This window comes from Saimiri boliviensis, chromosome 1 (genome assembly GCF_048565385.1).
Source record: "Saimiri boliviensis isolate mSaiBol1 chromosome 1, mSaiBol1.pri, whole genome shotgun sequence".
Lineage (NCBI taxonomy): Eukaryota > Metazoa > Chordata > Mammalia > Primates > Cebidae > Saimiri > Saimiri boliviensis.
The window spans coordinates 38,715,876-38,739,674 of NC_133449.1; the positions used below are offsets into that span (position 1 = coordinate 38,715,876).

General features: G+C 44.1%; 1 protein-coding gene and 1 pseudogene across 4 annotated transcripts in view; both read right to left on the reverse strand.

The window, feature by feature from the left end:
• The window catches only part of SOS1 (SOS Ras/Rac guanine nucleotide exchange factor 1), a 134,094-nt gene extending 124,417 nt beyond the window's left edge, over nt 1–9,677 (reverse strand). For 3 of the 4 annotated variants that reach the window (XM_039475304.2, XM_039475303.2, XM_074396219.1), the window contains exon 1: nt 8,986–9,676. In XM_039475304.2, the coding sequence (XP_039331238.1) occupies nt 8,986–9,072 (87 nt within the window). In that variant the 5' untranslated portion in view covers nt 9,073–9,676. Of the gene's footprint in view, nt 1–8,985 lie in introns of all 4 variants that reach the window. The other variant, XM_074396201.1, reaches the window with a different exon arrangement.
• A 10,842-nt stretch (nt 9,678–20,519) lies between these two features.
• On the reverse strand, nt 20,520–23,174 carry LOC101045152 (serine/arginine-rich splicing factor 3 pseudogene; annotated as a pseudogene).
• Nucleotides 23,175–23,799: the final 625 nt, after the last annotated feature.

The window sequence follows — 23,799 nt, forward strand, 5'->3', positions numbered from 1 at the left end:
ACTGTACCATTCTTTCAACTTTTCTGTGTACTGAAAAATCTTCATGACAAAATGTTAGGGTAAAAACTTTACCACAAGACAAAATTCTAAAATGAAGTGCAAAGTTTCTCATTTTCTGTCTACAGCTGTAATAAACACATCAGAGGAGGTAAGAAATAGTTGCCACTTTTACTATTATTTTATTAAAACATCCTTGCAGTTGTTAATCCTGAATCTTCCTGCTACTCCTAGAATATGGTCTCCCTCTCTGCTACAGTATATTCCATAATCTCTGTGAACTTCATCATCATTCCCATATGCAACCCAGTACATCAACTTCAGAGTTCCTAATGGTTTCATCTGCTTCATCTCTGGAATATTTTTGTTGTTGTTGTTGACACAGAGTTTCGCTCTTGTCACCCAGGCTCGAGTGAGGTGGCGTGACCTTAGCTCAGTGCAACCTCCACCTCTGGGTTTCAAGCGATTCTCCCACCTCAGCCTCCCAAGTAGCTGGGATTACAGCCACGTACCACCATATTCCGCTAATTTTTTTTGCGTTTTTTGTACAAGCAAGGTTTAGCCATGTTTGCCAGCCTGGTCTTGAACTCCTGGGCTCAGGTGATCTACTCTCCTCAGCCTCCATCTCTAGAATCTTAAAACTCCAAAATATAACAATTGTCCTCTCTAATCATAATCCCCTATCTACTTCCACTACCCTTCTAACTCACCAAGACTTTGAATCCATGGAGTCCTAATTTTTCTTCCAGTCCATTATTTCTCTTAAATAGCCTTACTTCCTCTCTATCACTTGAAATATTCTTATCCTCTTAATCTCTACTGCAGCTACCTGCAACCAACTATCTTCTCTCCCTGTTTACCTGAACAGATAAGTACTGCTGGAGAAAAATCTCACAACCACCAGATCAACCCGATTCCAAGTTATGGTCTCCACACTCAGGGCTGCTCAGCAATTCCTTCCTTCCTCTCTCTCCCTCCCTCCCCTCCCCCTCTCACTCTCTCACTCTTTCTTTCTTTCCCATGGCTCACTGCAGCATCAGCCTCCTGAGTTCAACGGATCCTCCCACCTCAGTCTCCTGAGTAGCTGGGACTACAGGGGCATACCACCATTCCTGGCTGATTTTTTATTTATTTTTTTGGTAGAGATGGTGTTTCACCATGTTGTCCAGGCTGGTCTTGAACTCCTGGTTTCAAGTGATCCTCTCACCTCAAGCTCCCAAAGTGCTGGAATTGCAGACATGAGCCACCAATTTTCTAAGCCACCGGTTGGCTCCTCTACATTCCACAGCAGCAATTCCCAAACTTCATTCTTTCTAAATTCCTTACTACTTTCCCTTTCTTTACACTGTAAAAGAATGCCTTTCATTTTATCATGAAAATAGAGGTGATTTAGCATGATAGAGGTGATTTAGCATGAATTCCCTACTCCCCAACCTATAAAACCATCTTTATCACTTTCCCTCCTATCTCATTAGAAAAGCTGTCATTGCCCCTGCCAGAGGTAGCATCGCATAGCGTTTATTAATTAATTAATTAAGAGACAAGGTCTAACTTTGTAACCCAGGTTGGAGTGCAGTAGCCCAATCATAGCTCACTGCAGCCTCAAACTCCTGGGCTCAAGCAATCATCCCACTTCAGCCTCCTGAGTAGCTGGGACTACAGGCATGCACCACCATACCTGGCTTTTTTTTTTCCCCTTGTAGAGACAGGGTCTCACTAGGTGGCTTAGGCTGGTCTCAAACTCCTGGCCTCAAGTGATCCTCCTGCCTTGGCCTCCCAAAGTATTGGCATTAATGGCTTGTGCCACCATGCCCAGTCAACATAGTGTTTAAAAATACAGATTTTAGGCCAGGCGTGATGGCTCACCCCGATAATCCCAGCACTTTGGGAGGCCGAGGTAGGTGGATCACGAGGTCAGGAGTCGGAGACCAGCCTGGCTAACACAGTGAAACCCTGTATCTACAAAAAATACAAAAATTAGCCAGGCATGGTGGTGGGCACCTGTAATCCCAACTACTCGGGAGGCTGAGGCAAATAATTGCTTGAACCCGGGGGGCAGAGGTTACAGTGAGCTGGAATGGCGCCACTGCACGCCTGGGCGACAAACAAAAACAAAAACAAAAACAAAAACAAAAAAACAGATTTTAGAGTGGGGGGGAGGGATCATGGTGCAAAAATAAATAAATAATTTTTAAGGCCGGGCGCGGTGGCTCAAGCCTGTAATCCCAGCACTTTGGGAGGCCGAGGCGGGTGGATCACGAGGTCGAGAGATCGAGACCAACCAGGTCAACATGGTGAAAATCTAAAAATACAAAAAATTAGCTACTAATTTTGTATCTCTACTAAAAATACAAAAAATTAGCTGGGCATGGTGGTGCGTGCCTATAATCCCAGCTACTCAGGAGGCTGAGGCAGGAGAATTACCTGAACCCAGGAGGCGGAGGTTGCAGTGAGCCGAGATCGCGCCATTGCACTCCAGCCTGGGTAACAAGAGCGAAACTCCGTCTCAAAAAAAAAAATAAATAAATAAAAATTAAAAAAAAATAAATAAATAATTTTTAAAAATAAAAATAAAGATTCTGTAACTAAATTACATGGGCAAATTTAACTTTCCAACCCTTAATTTCCTCTCTCGTGAAAAGGAAGCCATAATAGTATCCTATGAGAATGAATGAGAACACGGATGAAGTGCTTGAAGTGGTATTCTGCCAAACAGTTCAAGGCAAATCCCACTGCTTTGTGTTCCTGAATCTTCACCAGCATTCTCTACTAGCTCCTTCCCCAAAGGCTCTTAACAAGTTTTTGTCATCTCCAAATAAGAAACAAAAATGTCTTAGCCCATCTTGAAATCTCTTTTTTGCCTCAGCCCTCTTTTCCTTTCCTTTCTAAGCTTGTAGAAAAAAAAAAAAATCTGAACAAAAAGGTCAGCTGCCCTTGCTATTCTTACTTTTTCCATATTCTTCCATCTTCTACTGTCACAATAAAACTGTTCTGACATAATGACCAATGACCCCTTAGCTGTCAAACTTAACACTTTTCAGGCCCTTTATTTGACTTTTCTGTAGCCTGATACGATTAATGATTATTTCTTTTCTTTCGTCTTTATTTTTGTTTCTTTCTTCTTTTGAGACAGAGCTTTACCCTGTCACCCAGGCAGCAGTGCAATGGCACAATCACGGCTCACCTCAGCCTTGGTATCCCAGACTCAGGCAATCCTCCCACATCAGCCTCCTGATTAGCCATGACCACCAAGGTATGTGCCACCAACCCTGGCTAATTTTTTTTTTTTTTTTTCTTTCTGAAACAGAGTCTCTCTCTGTCACCCAGGCTGGAGCATAGTGGTGCAATCTTGGATCACTGCAACTTCTGCCTCCCAGGTTCAAGCAATTCTTGTGTCTCAGCCTCCCAGGTAGCTAGGATTACAGGCGTGTACCACCACGCCAGGCTAATTTTTGTATTTTTAGTAGAGACAGCGTTTCACTATGTTGGCCAGGCTGGTCTCAAACTCTTGACCACAGGTGATCCACCTGCCTTGGCCTCCCAAAGTGCTGGGATTACAGGTGTGAGCCAACGCACCCAGCTAACAACTCTTTTCTTGAAGCATTCCTCTCTCAACTTCTCAGACACTAGGGTTTCATTCCTTCTCCCTGACTCCTTCCTTCTCAGTCTCCTTTCATCCATCATTCTTTTTCCTCTGCTATCTCCCTATATACTACTTTTCCTCTCCCACTTATTATGCCAGCCCTTTTTCAGTCTTACTCAAATCATTTTCAGCATGTAGTCTCATCTACTTTTTAAAATACCTTCATTGAGGTACAACTGACAGACAATAAACTGCACATATTTAAATCATACAATCTGATAAATTTCAGTATATGCATACACCCCTGAAACCATCAGCACAATCAAGATAAATAAACATAAAAAGCTTCTCCCTAAACAACCACTGATCTGCACTAGTTTGCATCTTCTAGAATGTTCTACAAATAGACTCATATAGCATATACTCTTTTGGTTTCCCTTCTTTCATTTAGTGTATTTTGAGATTCAGCCATGTTGTCATTTGTATGAAGTTTGTTCTTTTTTTTGAAACAGAGTCTCAATTTTTCACCCAGGCTGGAGTACAGTGGCACAATCACAGCTCACTGTAGCCTTGAACTCTTCAGGCTCAAGCAATGCTCCCACCTCAGCCTCCCAAACAGCTGGGACTACAGGCTCATGCCACCACACCTGGCTAATTTTTTAAGTTTTTCGTAGAGACAGGGTTTCATTATGTTGCCTAGGCTGGTCTGGAATTCCTGGGCTCAAGCAGTCCTCCCACCTTGGCCTCCCAAAGTGCTAGGATTACAGCCATGAGCCACCACACCCAGCCAGTTTGTTCCTTTATATTGCTGAGTAGTATTCCACTGTTGGGCTTTATCACAATTAGCTTATTCATTCACCTGTTGATGGACATCAGATTGTTTCTAGTTTTTGACTGAACAGAGCTGCCATAAACAGTCATGTATAAGTCTTAGTACAGATACAGGCTTCATCTGTACTTATGGCTTTAATTACACATCTAGAATTTCTGAATCTGCTTCATCAGACACCAACAACGAATAGCCAGTTGAAGAAGTTCACCTGAATAACCCAAAAGAACTTTTAAGTCAACATGTCCAAAAATCATCTTATTATGCCATTCCTCTCTCCATCCTAAAAGCTTCTCCTACATTCTCTATTCTGACTAAAGGCATTCAAGTCAGAAACAAGACTATTACTGTTCCATTACCATTCCCCGAATCACTCAGTGAGTTACTAGGTCCTGTCAATTTTGCCTTGGAAATATATTTAAAATAAAATCCATATCCACATTTCCATCCTAGTTCAAATGCATCCTTAATTCAAATGTATATTGTCTCTTGACTGGACTATTAAACTAGGCTTCTAACTTTTCTTCTCACTTTATGTCTCATTCTTCTCCAAACCATTTTCCATTCTATGGCCAAAGTGAATTTTCTAAAATTCAAATGTGCTGTTACTCCCCTACTTAAAACTTATTGGCTGGGTACAGTGGCTCACCCTGTAATCCCAGCACTTTGGGAAGCTGAGGCAAGCAGATGGCTTGAGCCCAGGAGGTCAAGACCAGCCTGGGCAACACGGCAAAACCCCACCTCTACAAAAAAAATACAAAAATTAGCCTGGTGTGGCAGTGTGTGCCTATAGTCTCAGCTACTCAGGAGGCTGAGGTGGGAGGATCGCTTAAGCTGGAGAGGTAGGGGTTATAGTAAGCCAAGTTCGAACCACTGCACTCCAGCCTGGTGAGACTCTGTCTCAAAACAAACAAATAAACCAAACAAACAAAAGAAACCTTATTGATGGCTTCCAACTTCACAAGATAAAATTCAAATTCCTTAGCTTAACATATATAAAAACTGTCCACAAACCAGTTGTCTCTCCAGACATGCCCTGCTACTTCCCATCACGTTCTAATTTAGTCTTTCCTGATTATGTCATTAACCTTTTTAACCTGAGTGTCAAGGGCAATACCTGGTCTATAGTAGGCATGATATATTTGTGCAACGGGTAAGACAGAATTTAGATTCATAGATGAAGTAAAATAGATACACTGGGACATTCCATCCATATTGAGCAAAAGCAGCAGTCCAGTCTGGCTAAAGCATAAAGAAGATAAAAGATTATGGTAGACAATCCAGTCACAAAAACAGGATAAAACTAGAAATCAATCGCTGTCAATTCCATGATAAAAAGTATGCATTTTAGCATAGGCTGAACTGAAAAGACATCAACAGTTCTGAACAAGAGTATGACATGTTAAGAAGTATCCTATAACTGGTGAGATTTGAGAAACAGAAGGTGAGGTGAGGGGCAGTGAATTCAATTAAGAAATTATCACAGTAGTCTGAGAAAGGAGACTTAAGAGAAGTTGGAGGAGGGAACAGACTAGAAGAATATGTCAAAAGGAAATGAACATAAAGGCTCTACCTGAGTGTGGGCAGTAACACAAAGAGAGAAGCCAGAGATGATTCCAACATTTCAAACCAGTCAAATGCAGTAATAAAGCCATTAAGAAGAAAAACCTAAATGGTAGGTGGAGGAGAGAAGTGACAGTTTTAGTTTGTACATCCCCTCACCTAGTTATTCAAATTGAGTGGCCACCAGGTATCAAGCACTGTATGCATGGGGAATAAAATGAGGGTAAGATATTATCCCTGTTCTCAAAGAGCAACCAATGTAGTTATAGACAAGTAAACAGGAACTTAAAATTCACACAGCTAGGATAAGGCTCGAAAAGAAAACAAAGGAGTAATATCCAACTCAGCCCTGATGATTGATAGTCCAGGCTGAGTGAGTCTAAAAGGATGAGTAGTCTTGGATCAGGCAAAGAAAGATGAGGGGACTAGCATGTCCAAAGAGCCTCAGGTAAGAGTAAGTGAACACAAGTTGGAAGCATCTATAAATAATTCAATAATGAATCAAAAAAAGAAATCAAGATATGGAGATATCCACATGAAATGTCCAGCAGGCAGGTAAAAATATAGGTTTGGAGCTACCGACAACATATCCAGATACGAAATACACTGTTATTTTCAATCTTGTCTTAGAATCATTGTTATTGGCTATTTAAATAAGAATTGGAAGAACCTTACACATCAGCTAGATTATGTACACTTTCACCTTCTCCCATCACTTACTGCAAAAGTATCTCTACCTTAAAGTCAAAAGTTGGTCTATATAAATAAACAAAGAGGACAAGTGGGGGTTGTGGTTAAGGTGGAGATACATACCTTGTCTAAAGACGACAACTATTTACTCATCTCCAGCAGTTTAGTGCCTTGCTTGAATACAGGCCCTAAATAGCAAGAACTTTCTATTCTTCAAGAAAAGCTGAAAATTCAGATTTTATGTAATATCTCCCATTTTCAAACGTTAGCAACTAATTACATTTAAAAATAAAACAGCCGGGCACGGTGGCTCAAGCCTGTAATCCCAGCACTTTGGGAGGCCGAGGCGGGCGGATCACGAGGTCGAGAGATCGAGACCATCCTGGTCAACATGGTGAAACCCTGTCTCTACTAAAAATACAAAAAATTAGCTGGGCATGGTGGCGCGTGCCTGTAATCCCAGTTACTCAGGAGGCTGAGGCAGGAGAATTGCTTGAACCCAGGAGGCGGAGGTTGCGGTGAGCCGAGATCGCGCCATTGCACTCCAGCCTGGGTAACAAGAGTGAAACTCCGCCTCAAAAAAATAAAAATAAAAATAAAATAAATAAAATAAAACAACACTGTGCCAGCCAAACAAAATGCTTCTAGGGACAGATTTCAGCAAGGGCCACCAGCATGGCAGAATTAAACAAGGTCTGTCAACTCCTACAGTATTCTTCCACTACTTCGAAAGACCCTCAGCTGATAGCTTGGTGATTCCCCTGGGATAGCTGTTTTTGCCTCTAAGCAAAATGGCCCCTAATTGGCAATGCGTTATGAGGTCCTTTACAGGTTTTTAAACAATTTCCCTGTCTTCCCTTACCCAACCTGGACATCAGCTTCTCCCATCACAGAGACCTCCTAAACCCCTTCCATTACACGCTAAGAAGTCAAACTTGCAGGTAAAGCAAAAGTAAGTAGTGAAGAGCCTGATGGAATTTCTAAGGAGTAAAGTATATAAGATATATGGCGGCCGAGCGCGGTGGCTCACACCTGTAATCCTAGCACTTTGCGAGGCCGAGGTGGGTGGATCACCTGAAATCAGGAGTTCAAGACCAGCCTGGCCATCATGGTGAAACCCCATCTTATTTAAAAAAAGAAAAGAAAGAAAGAGAAAAGATATACGGCATCTTTTTGGTTTTCTTTAAAAAAATCACATAGGTGTTTGTGACAGGTCAGACGCTTGAAGGGGAAAATGTCAGTAACTTAAGTCAGAAATATAAAAGCAAATTCTCCTAACAAACCAAATAGATTCCACTGTAAGATAGCAAGAGGGACAAGAGGAGAACAGGGCAAAGGGGAAAGTAAAAGTTACTGGCCTCTGAGAACTATCAGACACCTTTGAATGCTTAGCATAAAAGGTACAGCATAATCTCCATTCATAGTAGAAGCAAAACTATATGTTAACTAGTTAGCATGAAACTTCTTTGAGCAGCAAGAAACTGGGGTTTAGAAACACTCTTAGACGAGTAAAGCAATATTTGTAGAAAAGGTAAATGAAAAGGAAACAAAAATAGCCTAGTAGTCACACTGTTGCTCTAGAAGCTTTAAAAATGTAACATTTCCTAATTATACTAAAACATTTAAAAACACAGATCGGGGGTATGTAACTTCAGATAACAATACAGCAAACTTAAACATACAAAGACTAAAAATTCTTAACAAGCCAAATGACAGCACCAAGAATCTCGAACGCTGCAAAAACAAAACAACCCCCCTGAAATTGGGAGCATGTGCACCAGCCTCTGTTAATCTGAGGAGCGGGGGAAATCAGGAGAACCGAGAGATTACTGAGGACGAGCAGAGCAGGCCACGTTCCTGCTGGCAGGCGAGCTCGCAATTCCTTAGAGCAAGCGTTAGGGCCAGGCCATTTCTCAAGCCACTAAAACGAGCATACTGGACACCTAAAACAGGAGGCTGACAACAGCTCCGGGCTAAGACCGAGAAGGCGGAAAACTGGCCTGCTTTGACCTCCACTGAAAACTGAGGCTTCTCCAACCGTTGTCTCGGAATCAAAGGGCAAAGCATTCACCTCTCAGGGGCTGGATTATTCGGACCAACTGCCCGCGGCTCCCTGCGGCCTTCCCACACACCGGGTGGATGTCAACACTGAGAGCCAGCCGTGTGGGGGACCTCCCCGTGTGCGCCGTCCTTTCGGAGACGCGGCGAGACCGGGAAGACGGCCCTGCGCGCGCGCCCCGCCTCCCCAGCCCTGCCCCTGCGCCGGCCCGGCGCCCGCGCTGGGGGGCTGCGGCCGGGAAGCGGGGTCCGACGTGCTCCTCACCTTTTTCAGGGCAGGCACCAGCAGTCCTCGCCACTTGGGCGCGTTCTCTTCGCTGAAAAACTCGTAGGGCAGCTGCTGCGCCTGCATGGTGCCCCCGGGGCGCCTCTGGGCGGGGAGAGGGGCGGCGGCGGCCCGGCCGGGGAGCCGCGAGAGGGCGAGCTCGCTGCGCGGAACAGGGCCGCGGCCCCACCGGACGGCCCGGCCCCCTCCGGGCGCCGCGCAGCCGGGCTAGCCCTGGCGAGGAGGCTGAAGGGCGAGGCCCACGCCCGGCCACCCACCCGACACGGGTACCAGCCGTGGAGAACGAACGCGGCCCGGAGGCGGCGGCATCCCGCACCACCGCCCCGGGGCCAGGCCCCCCGCCCCTCCCCGGCCCGCCGGCGCCGCCCCGGGCGGCCCTCCGCCGCCGCCAACTGCCGGGGCTGCACTCCCGGGTCCGGCCTGGCCCCGCGGCGGAGCTGGCGGCTGGGGGACGACGTGTGGAGGGACGCTCTGGCCGCGGCGCCCGCTCCGCGCAGCTGGGACTCCGAAACGCTAGAGCCCCCGGGTGGGGCGGAGCTGCGGGGGGGCGTCTCGCGGGGAAGGGGAAGGACCCGAGCTCGTTGTTGGGGAATCTGGCTCCCCTGAGGTGGTGGTGCCGCCGCCGCCGCCGCCGGTGTAGCGCTGGAGCTTCCTACTAGCGAACTGAACCTGCTCGCTACTGAGCATGCGCTGCCGGGCTGGGCTGGTTCGCTCCGGGTTTTCCGGCTCCCGGTGAAGGAGGAGGGAAGCTTGGGGGTAGTGGAGGGAGTGGGGAAGGGAGGCAGGGCGCCCGACCCGGCTGTGGCTGCGCTCCTGGGGGCTCCAGAGGCGGGGCGAAAGGGCCCGAGAAGTCGAACCCTGGCAAAGTGGGGCCTGCAGAGGGGGTGAGAAATACGGTAAAGAGGCCCCCATTGTGTGGTCTGGGTGTAAGGGCTCCCAACCCTCTCGGAGTCCCTGGGCCCTTCGTTTCGGAAAGGGGTTTGTGTACTTTGTTCCCGAACACAAAGATAAGGACTGCCCAGCACGTAATGTATAGTAAACACACCGGACAAAAGATACAGGTGCTCTGTCTCGAAACCTACTGCTAAGTATCTGCTGGGTAGTAGAAGTGATTGCAGTGTTTCTAACTGGTCTTTCCACGTCATCAGGAATAAAATGTGTACATGTAGTATTGATTTTCTGTGTGTTAGATTGCATTTGTTCATTTTTTCAACCCTCTCCAAATATGAACTCCAATAAGCACTCTCCTCCAATGGATACTGAGATCTCGTCTATAGCTCCCAGAACACTGCACTTATTCCTCTCTCAGGGCATTCGGTCTATCATGTTTTGTATCTTTTGTGGTTCTTTCAACTACGTAATAAACTGGAAGGCAGATCTTTTTCACCAGGTCCTCTACACAGAACAGGCATTCAGTGAATGTTAGTGGAATACTAAAGGACCAGTATTTATAAACTGTCCCTCCAGGCCGCTGTTTATTTATAATAGTTGCACTTTGTGGCAGACACCTATGGTTTATCATTAATGATCACTTTTGGAGTATCATCTCATTTAAACCCCATAGCAACCCTATTATTTTCATTTCACCGATAAGAATGCAGTTTAGAGGAACTAGCCTGGGTTGAAGCTGACACTGTGTCCTGCTATTCCTAAGAACGACAGCCAGGATCACGTAGATGAGAAATGTTCAGTGGTTCTTAATCTTTACAGGACCTCTTTGAAAATCTGAAAAATTAAAAAGAAAGTCTTCGGTTATTTCCTTTAAAAATATACAGGCCAGCGGGCAAGGTGGTTCATGCCCATAATCCCAGCACTTTGGGAGGCCAGGGTAGGTATATCACCTGAGGTCAGGAGTTCAAGACCAGCCTGGCCAACATGGTGAAACCTTGTCTTTGCTAAAAATAGAAAAATTAACTGGGCATGGTGGTGAGCGCCTGTAATCCCACCTACTTGGGAGGTTAAGGCAGGAGAATCCCTTGAACCCAGGAGGCAGAGGTGGCAGTGAGCTGAGATTGTGCCACTGCACTCCAGCCTGAGCGACAAAATGAGACTCCATCTCAAAACACACACACACACACACACACACACACACACACACACACACATACCCCAGCCAGGCACAGTGGCTCACACCTGTAATCCTAACACTTTGGAAGACTGAGGCAGGTGGATCATTAGAGCCCAGGAGTTCGAGACCAGGCTAGCGAGACCCATCTCTACTTTTTTATTTTAAAAATAAAAACATACATACATGATTTACATTTGAAAAACTCTTCACTTTCAAAGAGTTTGAAATGTTCTGAAATCCATCCATAAATCCTTTGGATAAGAAGATGTAGAGAAACTCCAGCTTGGAAAGGAGCTGGGGGCATGAGAAGGGGTCTCAGGAGAACATGTCAGCTCTCTTCAAATATTTAAAGGGTTGTGATTTGGGGGAAAAGATTGGTTTGTATGGTTCCAAATGAACCAAGATCAAGCCTATACCACAAACTATACCTATACCTATAAGTATAGGCCTATACCACAAGCCTCTACCACTTTTGCTTGGCTTCCCATTGCTCTTAGAATACATTTCAAACTTCTTCCGTACACCACAAAGGCATGCATCTGGCTCCTGCTCACATTCTCAACGTTTTCTCACCATTCACAGCCTTGCCTCACCACACTCCGGTCACACTGGCCTTCTGTCTATTCCCAGAAAACAAGAACCTGCCTCAAGAACATTGTTCTTTTCTCAGTCCAGAACTCCTAACTGTTCACTTGGCTGGTTACAAACATCACCGCCTCCCAGAGACCTTCTCCTATCACTCCAAGTAATTCTCACCTGTATGTTTCTACCGTATGTCCTTTTTATTTCCTACTAGCACTAAATCAAATCGGGCCTTTACTTTTGGTTGTTGGTTTCCCTTTTGCCTCCAAATAGAATATAAACTCCTAGAGACCGACAATCTTTGTTTGAGACAGAATCTCACTTTGTCGCCCAGGCTGGAATGCAGAGATCTTGGCTCACTGCTACCATCACCTCACAGATTCAAGTGATTTTCCTGCCTCAGTCTCCGGAGTAGCTGGGACTACCGGTGCACGCCACCACCCCGGGCTAATTTTTGTATTTTTAGTAGAGACGCGGTGTCACCATATTGGTCAGGCTGGTCTCGAACTCCTGACCTTGTGATCCGCCTGCCTCGGCCTCCCAAAGTGCTAGGATTACAGGCGTGAGCCACTGCCCCTGGCCAAGAGCAACAATCCTGTGAGTTTCGTTGCATCACCGGTTTTGATCGTATCCCCAGGACCTACAATGCCTGTACACAGTAGGTAGCAACAAACGTTGAAGAAATAAAATTTGCATGCAGGAAACTTCCAGGATTACATAATTAACGTTGATCCCAGGAAACGGGCGATTTTCGGGGTGTGCAAGTAAAATTCGTACGTTCACTCACTAGGGCCAAGGGGTTGGGCATGTTGACCTCTAAGGCCCCCTTCAACTCCGAATCTGATTTGACTGCAGAGGAAAACAAGCCCTAGAAACATGGATGACAGCCTGGGCTGGGCATGCTTAGCGGCCAGGACAGGTTTTCACTAGCATGGCAGTTTGGGCCGCAGACGGGGCAAGCAACTGGAGGGAAACTGCAGTGAACAGACTGTGCTTGGCGGCGGAGAGACCTAGAGGGAGCGCCAGGGTCAGCACCACTAAGGTCAAGGAGCACTCCCGAACCACAGGACTGTTTGCCTCTATCTCTTGGGACGAAACAAAACACCCATAGCCATTCAGCAAGAGAAAGCAACCGTGCGGACTCAGAAACGTGCAGACGTGTAGGCGCGTGTAAACGTCAAAGCGTCCCCCCTCGATCCCCGGCACCAGCCCCCTCGGCTTCCACAGCCGACGGGTGAGCCTTGGCGCAGGCGCAGAGGCTTCGTTTCGCTCCCCTCCGCAGCTCTCACGAGCCCCACGCCACAGCGGACGTGACGCACGGAAGCGCGTCCAGGCGGAATAGCCGAGGCCCGAGAGGGGCGCGTCCGGGCAGGCTAGCTGAGTTCCGAGCACCGCGCGTCGGAGTAGGGAGGCGAGGACGGGGGCGGGGCGGGCGTTCGGTCCTTCGGTGTGCCCCCTACAGGTGGAAGTGCAACACGCCGCGCCTTTGCCAGCCCCGCTGGCCAGGACGCGGTCACCTGGTTCTCTACCTTCCTGCAACCACAGTGATCCTCCTGACGCGAACTTCGGACCCAGCTACTTACTCATCTGTTTAAGAACTCACACTGGAGTCCCAGGATAAAGTCCAAAGTCCTTAACCTGGTATTCATGGCCTTGCACAATCGGGCTGCTACTTACCTTTGCAAGCTGTATCTCCCACTCAAAATGAACTGCTCTTGCCTCCTGCAAGCACAGCACTTCTGTCTCTGTCTCCTGCATGTGCTATTCAGAATGCCTGTCTCCTTTTTTCTCCAGTGCCGCCCGCCACAGTCCCACCCCAGCTCCTGGGTAGACGCTTGCGCTGGAACTCTTATCCACCCTGCGCGCCCTCAGCTCAAATGTTACCTTTTCTCTAACGTTTTTTTTTGTTTTTTTTCCAACCTCTATTCAGGACTCCTTCCCTTGAACTTCAGAGCCGAACACGTAGAAGAAACAGCAGTTTCAGCCATCATCAGTTAACATACTCTCTCCTCCAGAACATATCCACCCTTCGTTCTTTTCCTCACCCTCTCTCTTTCCAATGCCTCCTTTCAATTCCACTCCTCCAGATATTATGACTTCAGAAAATACACCAGAAAAATAGTGACTGAGAACACTGGATGCCCACCCTTTACTCACCTTTAGCTAATACTTCGAGTCCCCCAACCCCCGTTTCCTTCCCTGCCTTTGCAAAGATGGTACAGTTAGAAGAGATTATCAGAGGTTTTCCAAGATATATGAGACTATTTCTCGCACTTCATTTTCGGGATTCCTGCAGGGAGCTTATAGGATATGCCCAAGCTTATCTTCTAAGAGAGAAGATGAGACTTTTTGCAAAAGTCTCCTTCTAGTTGATTCAAGTTGTAATAGCTCCTCAAATTTATCATACCCAAATGCAATGGGACTTAAACGAAATTCCCAGCAGGGATTGTTACGGAATTTGATAAACTCATTCTCAAATGTATGTGGAAGAGCAAAAGGCTAATTCTCCTGTAAAAGAAGAAGATAGGGGAACTTGATTTACCAAATGTGAAAACTGATTACATAGCTAAAGTAAAACAGTGGATATTAGCCCAAGAACCTACACACCAATGGATCAGCAGACAGCCAAATATATATAGGAACCTGATATCGTAAGCATTGTAGATGAATAGGTAAAGACTATACTGTTCAGTGAATGAAATAATGTACAATAGATAAATGCACATAGAAAAAAATGTACTGCTAACTCACACCCTACACAATACAATCTCATTGGATTGAAGAAAATGCAAAAAGCAAAATTATAAAAACGGCCGGGTGCGGTGGCTCATGCCTATAATCCCAACACTTTGGGAGGCTAAGGCAGGCAGATCACGAGGTCAAGAGATCAAGGCCATCCTGGCCAACATGGTGAAACGCTGTCTCTACCAAAAATACAAAAAGACTAGCTAGGTGTGGTGGTACACGCCTGTAGTCACAGCTACTCGAGAGGCTGAGGCAGGAGAATTGCTTGAACCCTTCAGGCGGAGGTTGCAGTGAGCTGAGATCATGACGTTGCACTCCAGCCTGGACAACAGCAAAACTCTGTCAAGAAAGAAAGAAAGAAAGAAAGAAAGAAAGAAAGAAAGAAAGAAAGAAAGAAAGAAAGAAAGAAAGAAGAAAGAAAGAAAGAAAGAAAGAAAGAAAGAAAGAAAGAAGAGAAAGAAGAGAAAGGAAAAGAAAGAAAAGAAAGAAAAGAAAGAAAAAGAAAGAAATGCACTTAAGAAATATATAAAAAGGGCAGGTCATGGTGGCTCACGCCTGTAATCTCAACTATTCTTTTTATTTATTTATTTATTTAAATCTTTTTTTTCTTTTTTTCTTTATTTTCCTTAGCACTCTAGCAAGTGGAACCAATTGTTTTATTTATTTATTTATTTATTGAGACAGAGTTTTACTCTTGTTGCCCTGGCTGGAATGCAATTGCGTGATCTTGGCTCACTGCAACCTCCACCTCCTGGGTTCAAGAGATTCTCCTGCCTCAGCCTCCCTAGTAGCGGGGATTACAAGTGCCCACCACCACACATGACTAATTTTTGTATTTTTAGTAAACATGCGGTTTCACCATGTTGGTCAGGCTGGTCTCACACTGCTGACCTCAGGTGATCCACTCATCTTAGTCTCCCAGAGTGCTGGGATTACAGGCATGAGCCACTGCCTGGCCTAAAAAAAAATTCTTGATTTTAACTATAGATTAGAATGGGAAGAGGCTGAAATTAAATGCTAGTAAAAAACACTTTAAAGACAATTCAAGCTGGGTACAGTGGCTCATGCCTCTAATTCTAGCACTTTGTGAGGCTGAGGTTATACAATCTTGAGGTGAAGAGTATACAACCAGTCTGAGCAACACAAAGAGACCCCAGTCTCTCAAACATTTAAAAAATTAGCCAGGCATGGTGGCATGCACCCATAGTCCCAACTACTCAGGAGGCTGATGTGGGAGGATTGCTTGACCCCAGGAGTTTGAGACCAGCCTGGGCAGCATAGCCAAATTCCATCTCTCCAAAAAAAAATATAAAAATGAGCTGGGCATGATGGCTTGTGCCTGTGGTTCCAGCTCTTGGGAGGTCGAGTAGGGAGGATCACCTGAGCCCAGGAGGTCAAGGCTTCAGTAAGTCATGATCACGCCACTGCACTTCAGCTTAGGCAGCAGAGTGAGACCCTGTTTCCCCCACTCGAAAGAAGATAGGACTTCTTGCTCAACTGCAAGAACTATGTGATTTAGCCAACAGCCTCCAGCTGTTAACTCCTTTACATGTCTGTTAGCTTTTGAGCCATGGTCATACTTTTCTTGAGGTGGCCCCAATCGGTAACTCAGCAAGATGGTGAAACAGAGCCTGGCTATTTTTGCCCTATGCAGGACTCCTCTAATGGGCAATCTTTGCTGCGGAGCTCCCTATTGGGCCAACTGAGTCTGCAGCTGATCTGCATCATGGTCCGATGGCTCCCTGACCCAGTTCTTCCTCCTTTCTCCTTTCATGTATGTTACTCTTCAATAAGCGTTTTGATTTTTTTTTTTTTTTTTTTTTTTTTTTTTTTTTTTTTTTTTGAGACAAGAGTTTCACTCTTGTTGCCAAGGCTGGAGTGCAATGGTGCAAGCTTGACTCACTGCGACCTTTGTCTCCTGGGTTCAAGTGATTCTCCTGCCTCAGCCTCCCGAGTAGCTGGAATCATAGGCATGTATTACCATGCCTGGCTAATTTTGTGTTTTTAGTAGAGACAGGGTTTCTCCATGTTGGTCAGGCTGGTCTTGAACTCCTGATCTCAGGTATCCACTTGCCTCGGCCTCCCAAAGTGCCGGGATTAGAGGTGTGAGTCACTGCACCCAGCCCAGCCTTTTGCATTCTTAATTTCGGCTCAGCACCTGCTTCCCAGAGGACCCAACTGATTTGTATATGTATATTATTTTACAAGATAACATATTTTTAATCATAAATCCATATAAATACCTCAAATTCATTGATTATAGAAATATATAATTTTCCAAAGTGATTCCTTTATCAAAAAAGTGGAGAAATTGATGTGGCTCTGAATCTATTAGGAAAGAACTTGCAGTTTACCATCATTTGGCTATGTTTTTCTCTGCTTTTTTTTTGAGACAGTCTTGCTCTGTCGCCCAGGCTGGAGTGCAATGGTACCACCTTGGCTCAATGCAACCTCCAGCTCCCAGATTCAAGTGATCCTCCTGCCTTAGCCTTCTGAGTAGCTGGGATTACAGGTGCCCGCCACCAGGCCCAGCTAATTTTTAATACCATATTGGCAGGCTGGTATCAAACTCCTGACTTTGTGATCCACCCTCCTCAGCCTCCAAAAGTGCTGGGATTACAGGTGTGAGCCACCGTGCCCAACTTGGCTATGTTTCTTAAACAGTTTACTTACGTTAAATATAAACATAGTTTACTATGATGAATATAGCCCAGTCATCCATATTTCATCAGATCTATTCTTTTTTGACTGCTTCTGACAGAGACACCCTCTTTATTTTTGACCAATAAATGACCAGCAACTATAAAAAATAGAAAGAGAAAGAAAAATACAGAAACAAAATAACACATCCCATCATCCCTTGTGCAACAGCTCATTTCCCAAAATCTTTGAACATGCATGATTTATGAAGGGAATGACAGGAACAGTTTCACAGGATTGTTTTAAAGGTTTCTCTCCCCGAGGCAGAAACATTGCTTCTTTAGAATTGTTTCCCTCCTAACCTCTTTTTCTCTAAAAATGAAAAAGTTTGCCTTGATTTACGGGGTATAGAGTTTTTGTTTTCTTAACTCTAATGTAGAAGTTAAAACAAAAACAAAACCTTGGGATGGAAAATAGTAATGGTTAAAGAAGCATTGAATTTTAATTTGCTCAGCTGATCAGGCAAAACTGGGTTTTCTTATTACTGAGACTACAGTTCTCATGAAATAGTCTTTTATAATATTCCTTTTAGTTGTTTATTGATTTAGTTCGGAGAATGTGGAACAGAGGGAAAGAGGACTGAAATGAAACTTGTGTGCTGATAGGTCTAGTGCATTTCTTATAAATTTATTCCTGATTCTTATCAAGTTTTTTGTCATCTGATGCGGGATTTTTAAATTACATCTCTACGTGATTATTGCTGGGTTAAAGAAAAAATATTGTTTTTCATGTAGTTGGCTTAAATCTGGCCACTTAACTTGTCATTAGTTCTAATAGTTTTCTATGCCAGGCGAGGTGGCTCATGCTTGTAATCCCAACACTGGGAGGCCAAGGAGGGTGGATCACCTGAGGTCAGGAGTTCGAGACTAGCCTGGCAAACATAATGAAACCCCATCTCTACAAAAATTAGCAGGGAGTGAAGGCACACACCTGTAATCCCAGCTACTCGGGAGGCTAAGGTTCGAGGATCACTTGAACCTGGGAGGTGGAGTTTGCAATGATCAGAGATCATGCCACTGTACTCCAGCCTGAGCAACAGATCTAGACTCTGTTTCAAAAAAGAAAAGAAAAAAATGATCAAATACACATAACGCAAAATTTATCATCTTAACCTTTTATTTTACTTTTTTTTTAAAGCTAGTCAGGTGAAGCAGTGGGAGTGAAGTAACAAAGAAATCTGTAACTAGTTGTAATCAATTAGCTGTACACACTACTGCACTCAGACCAGCCCGTAATCAATTTAGAATATGTAGTTTTGTAGTGTTAAGTATATCCACATTATCGTATAATCAATCACAAGAATTCTTTTCACCTTGCAAATCTGAAACTCTGAACCCATTGAACAACTCTCCATTTCCCTTACCCCCAGGCCCTGGGAACCACCATTCTACTTCCTGTTTCTATGAATTTGACTACTCTAGATACCTCATATAAGTAGAATCATACAGTGTTTGTCTTTTTGTGACTATCTTGTTTCACTTAAGGTTGAATAATGTCCTCAAGGTTCATCCATTTTGTAGCATAGCATCTGTCAGAATCTCCTTACTTTTTAAGGCTGAATAATTTTCCATTATATGTATATAATACATTTCTTTATTCAACAGATCACTATTCATCCAAGATGAATAAATTTCAGATCATTGCAATCTCAGAAATTTGGGTTGTTTGACCTATTGTGAATAATGCTGCTGTGAACCTGGGTTCACAAGTGTTTCTTTGGGATGCTGCTTTCATTTATTTTGCATATATATCCATCCTTCTATTTATTTTGATCTAAGAGCTTTCAAATGGAAAAGGCTGCTGAATTTTATTAGATAATTTTTCAGTATCTGTAGCAAGTTTTTTTTTTTTTTTTTTTTTTTTTTTTTTTTTTTTTTTTTTGAGACAGAGTCTTGCTCTGTCACCTAGGCTGGAGTGCAATGGTGCAATCTTGGCTTACTGCAACCTCTACCTCCTGGGTTCAAGTGATCCTCCTGCCTCAGCCTCTTGAGTAACTGGGATTACAGGTGCACACCATCACCCCCGGCTAATTTTTGTATTTTTAGTGGAGACAGGGTTTCACTATGTTGGTCAGGCTGGTCTTGAACTCCTGACCTTGTGATCCACCCGCCTCGACCTCCCAAAGTGATGGGATTACAGGCATGAGCCACTGCACCCGGCTGGCACATTGTTTTTTAAGATGGCCACAGAATCTCTCATTCCACATGCTTGACACTGTCTCCATTGTTTCCACCTGTCATCTGTGGACGGACCAAAGAACTCACTTCAGAGCTATAAAATTGCAGCAGTGGGCTTATACTCATGGAATTCACTGGTCTTACAATGTCCCTCACAATCTTGAAGCAGCTGGCTTGATAGAATGGTGGAATGGACTTTTGAAGATGCAGTTTTATTTCCCATTATGTGACAATACCTTATAGAGCTGGGGCAAAGTTCTCCAGAAGGCAATATAACTGGGGCAAAGTTCTCCAGAAGGCTGCATATTCTTCTGAATCAGCGTCCAATATATGGTATTGTTTCTCCCAGAATTAGAAGTCATGGGTCCAGCAATCAAGGGGTGGAAATGGAGGTGGCACCACTCACCATTACCCCTAGTGATCCACTAGCAAAATTTTTGCTTCCTGTTCCCAAGACATTCTCTGCTGGCCCAAAGGTCTTTAGTTCCACAGGGAGGAATGCTTTCGTCTGGAGACACAACAATGATTTCATTGAATTGGAAGTTAAGACTGCCACCTGGTCACTTTGTGTGCCTCATGACTCTGGTCAGCAGGCTAAGAAGAGAGTTACAGTGTTGGCTGGGATGATTGAGCTAGACTACCAAATTGGATACTCCACAATGCTGGTAAGAAATAGTATGTCTGGAATACAGCAGATCCCTTGGGGTACATCTTAGTATTACCATGCCCTGTGATTAAAATCAATGGGAAACTATAGCTAAAACTAGGCAGGACTTCAAATGGTCCAGATCCTTTGGAAATAAAGATTTGGGTCACCTCACCAGATAAAGAACTGTGACCAGGTGAGGTACTTACTGAAGGCAGAGAGAATACAGAATAGGTAATAGAAGTTAGTTATAAATAAGAGCGACAACCATGTGACCAGTTATGGACTCAAAGACTATAATTGTCATAAGAATTTCCTCCCTATCTTGTTAAGAATACATTGTGGCCAGGCACGGTGGCTCACACCTGTAATTCCAGCACTTTAAGAAGCCAAAGCGGGCAGATCACTTGAGTCTAGGACAGGCATCCCCAAACTTTTTACACAGGGGGCCAGTTCACTGTCCCTCAGACCGTTGGAGGGCCGCCACATACTGTGCTCTTCTCACTGACCACCAATGAAAGAGGTGCCCCTTCCTGAAGTGTGGCGGGGCGCCAGATAAATGGCCTCAGGGGGCCGCATGCGGCCCACGGGCTGTAGTTTGGGGACGCCTGGTCTAGGAGTTTGAGACCAGCCTGAGCAACATGACAAAAACCTGTCTCTACTAAAAATACAAAAATTAGCTGGGTGTGGTGGTGTGTGCCTGTAGTTCCAGCTACTTGGGAGGCTAAAGCAGGAGGATCACCTAAGCCAGCAAAGCAGAGGTTGCAGTGAGCAGAGACCATGCCACTGCACTCCAGCCTGGGCGACTGAGTAAGATTCTGTACCCCAGCCCCCCAAAAAATACATTTGTGTGTATGTACACACATATTAAGCAAAAACAGGCTTTTTTCTCTTTTTTTTTTTTTTTGTTGCATTATGATTTAATCTAATTGCACAAAAATTTGAAATTACAACTCCTCCCATTTTCTAAGAGGAAAGTTATGCATGCCTCCATATTCAATTCTGCACTGTTACATTTGAACCATATTGTGAACTTTACATCATGATGGATCAGCTTAGAATTCCCATGCAACACCTGAAATTATAAAATGGAAGCAATTTTTAGAACTGTGGAAAGTTTTCATGCTAAAGATAAAAGCTGCTTTTAATGGGCAACTTACTTTGTGTTACAACGTAACAGGTTGCTGTTATACTTTAGAATGTTGGTCACTAAATATCAGGGACCCTGAACTGGCTTCTACTCCTAAAATGGGTTAACTATCACTTAGGTGACAACTGTATTTCCTTCACTTACGAAGACTAATCCACAGTGCATCTCACCTGTGTTTCTTATAAGAATCGTGTAACCAACTGCTTTCCATGGGATAAGAGCACTGGTAACAGTGGGTTAAACTATTACACAATTATGCTAATATTTTATTAATTCAAAAGCACTTTACAAGAAAATATAAGTATGGCTTCCAATAAGAATGTTATACCTGTACTTGGTACCAAGCTCACAAATTTGAGTTTGCAAGGAAAAACAGGCTTTCAAGTTAAACAACAATTTGTAACCAAAACTTTAATCCCAAGGATTCTCACAAACCATATTACAAATGACAGCATGAAAAAAATTCTTGCACAGTAACTCAAAGTTCGGCTCTACAATGTACCCTTAAACTGGCAGGTCATTTTTGAAATCTCAAATTTGCAAATAATGTCATGAACAGCCATGTATTCATATACAGCAATCAAATAAGGAACGTATGACCTAAGCGAAGATAAACTTTCTTGAAACTTAACAGATTCTATACCAACTAGGCAACCTCTGCCCAGGATAAACATGAGTTGGCTTTTTCAAAAACCTCTAATTTACTAGTGCAGCGTTTTTTACCCGATGGCTTGTGTTTCACAGTAACTTAAAGACTGTTTATTCAACTATAGCTGCATCCTATATCCCAAAAAAGTAAATCTTAGTTCAATTTTTGCCAGTTGTTTCCGTATTTAAAAAAAATTCACACTTCTGCTGGGCGGGTTTAGAGGTTTATTATCAGTCTATGCATAACTAAAAATCAAAGCAAATTCAATTTTGCTTAAGGGAACATTGTAAAGCTAAGAGTTCTTGGTATTACATGCCTCATATGATCCATTTCAAACCATAGAGAATTACACCTTTGTGTCACTGTTTCAAACAGTGACAAACAAATTTGAACAGCTAAAACATCTTAAAAATGCACCAAGCTTATGAAGTCTCAAACAAAACTTGAATTTTCTGTACATACTCCTGTCAAATGAAGTAATTTCCTGTACACCAATTCTCTTGCAAACTGGTCTTCTATTTCCTTTCATTTGACCTAGAATGGCTAGCAGACCTAGAGAAGGATCGGGACGGCTGGTGATCTCTCTCCCGAGACAGCGATCTCTCTCTTCTCCTATCTTTAGAAAGGGACCTGCTGTGGCTGCAAGAGAAGCTTCTCCTTCTTGGAGACCTGCGATGAGGTGGAGGACTCCTCCTACGATAATCATCTCGAGGACGACGACCCCAAGAGGGAGGTGGGCCACGATTTCTGCTTATTTTTTCACCATTCGACAGTTCCACTTTTACGCGGCAGCCACATAGTGTTCTCCCATCTAGCTCATGGACGCATCGGCTGCATCTCGGGGATCTTCAAATTCAACAAAAGCAAAGCTGGGAGGGTTTCTAGCAACCCACACACTTCGGAGTGGTCCATAGTAGCCAAAAGCCCGTTCCAATTCTGTCTTGTTGCCATTGTTTCCAAGATTGCCTACATAAACCTTACAGTCCAACGGACAGGAATCACAATGCATTTCGAGATCTAGGGTGAAAAAATGCAGAGGCTCAAATCCACACGCTCCGATGTGTCTTCCTGATGCTCAAGCTCACCCAGCATCCAAGATACGGCTTCTCTCTTAATCCTTTGTCATGTAAGATAAGCTAGCTGTTTTGACTTTACATCAGTATTTTTAAGTGTTCATAATTTTATATCATGGTGTTTAAATTATGGGCTATCAGGAGAAGAGTAAACATTACTCAAGAACTTTACCTCCTCTACTGGGGAAGGAACTAGTGTGTTTTCAGTTGTGCACAGGATAATTATATCATATTAGGTGGAACTATAACCCTGTTTTATTCATTCATTCATTCATTCATTCATTCATTCATTCATTTTAAGACAGGGTCTCTCTCTGTTGCCCAGGCTGGAGTCCAGTGGCACAATCATGGCTCACTGCAGCCTTGAATTCCTGGGCTCAAGCAATCCTCCCACCTCAGTCCCCAGTATCTGAGATCACTAGGCCTGGCTAATTTTTTTATTTTTATTTTTGTAGAAACAGGGTCTCACTATGTTGCCCAGGCTGCTCCGGAACTCCTGGACTCAAGGGATCCTCTCACCACAGCCTCCCAAAGTGTCGGGATTACAGGAGTGAGCCACCACACCCAGCTTGTTATTGTCTTTATTTGAAGATTAAGTGTAGTTTAAGGGGAGGCATATGGTTCAGAAGTATTAGGCTTTGGCAAAATAATCATAATAATAAATTAATTAAAATTTAAAAAAGAAATATGTGTGACAAGTTGTCAAGGGGTGAACTTGTGATGGTTAATTTTAGGTGTCAGTTTCTAAGGCAAACCTAGACATCTGGTAAAACATTATTTCTGGGTATGTCTGTGAAGGTGTTTCTGGGAGAGATGACCATTGAATTAGTAGACTAAGTAAGGAATATCTGTCCTCATCCAACGTGAGCAGACACCATTATATTCACCAAGGTGCTGGATAGAATAAAAAGGCAGAGGCAAGGCAAATGTGTTCTGTCTTCTGGAGCTGTGACCCCCATCTTTTCCTGCCCTTTTACATCAGAACTCCTGGTTCTTGAGCATT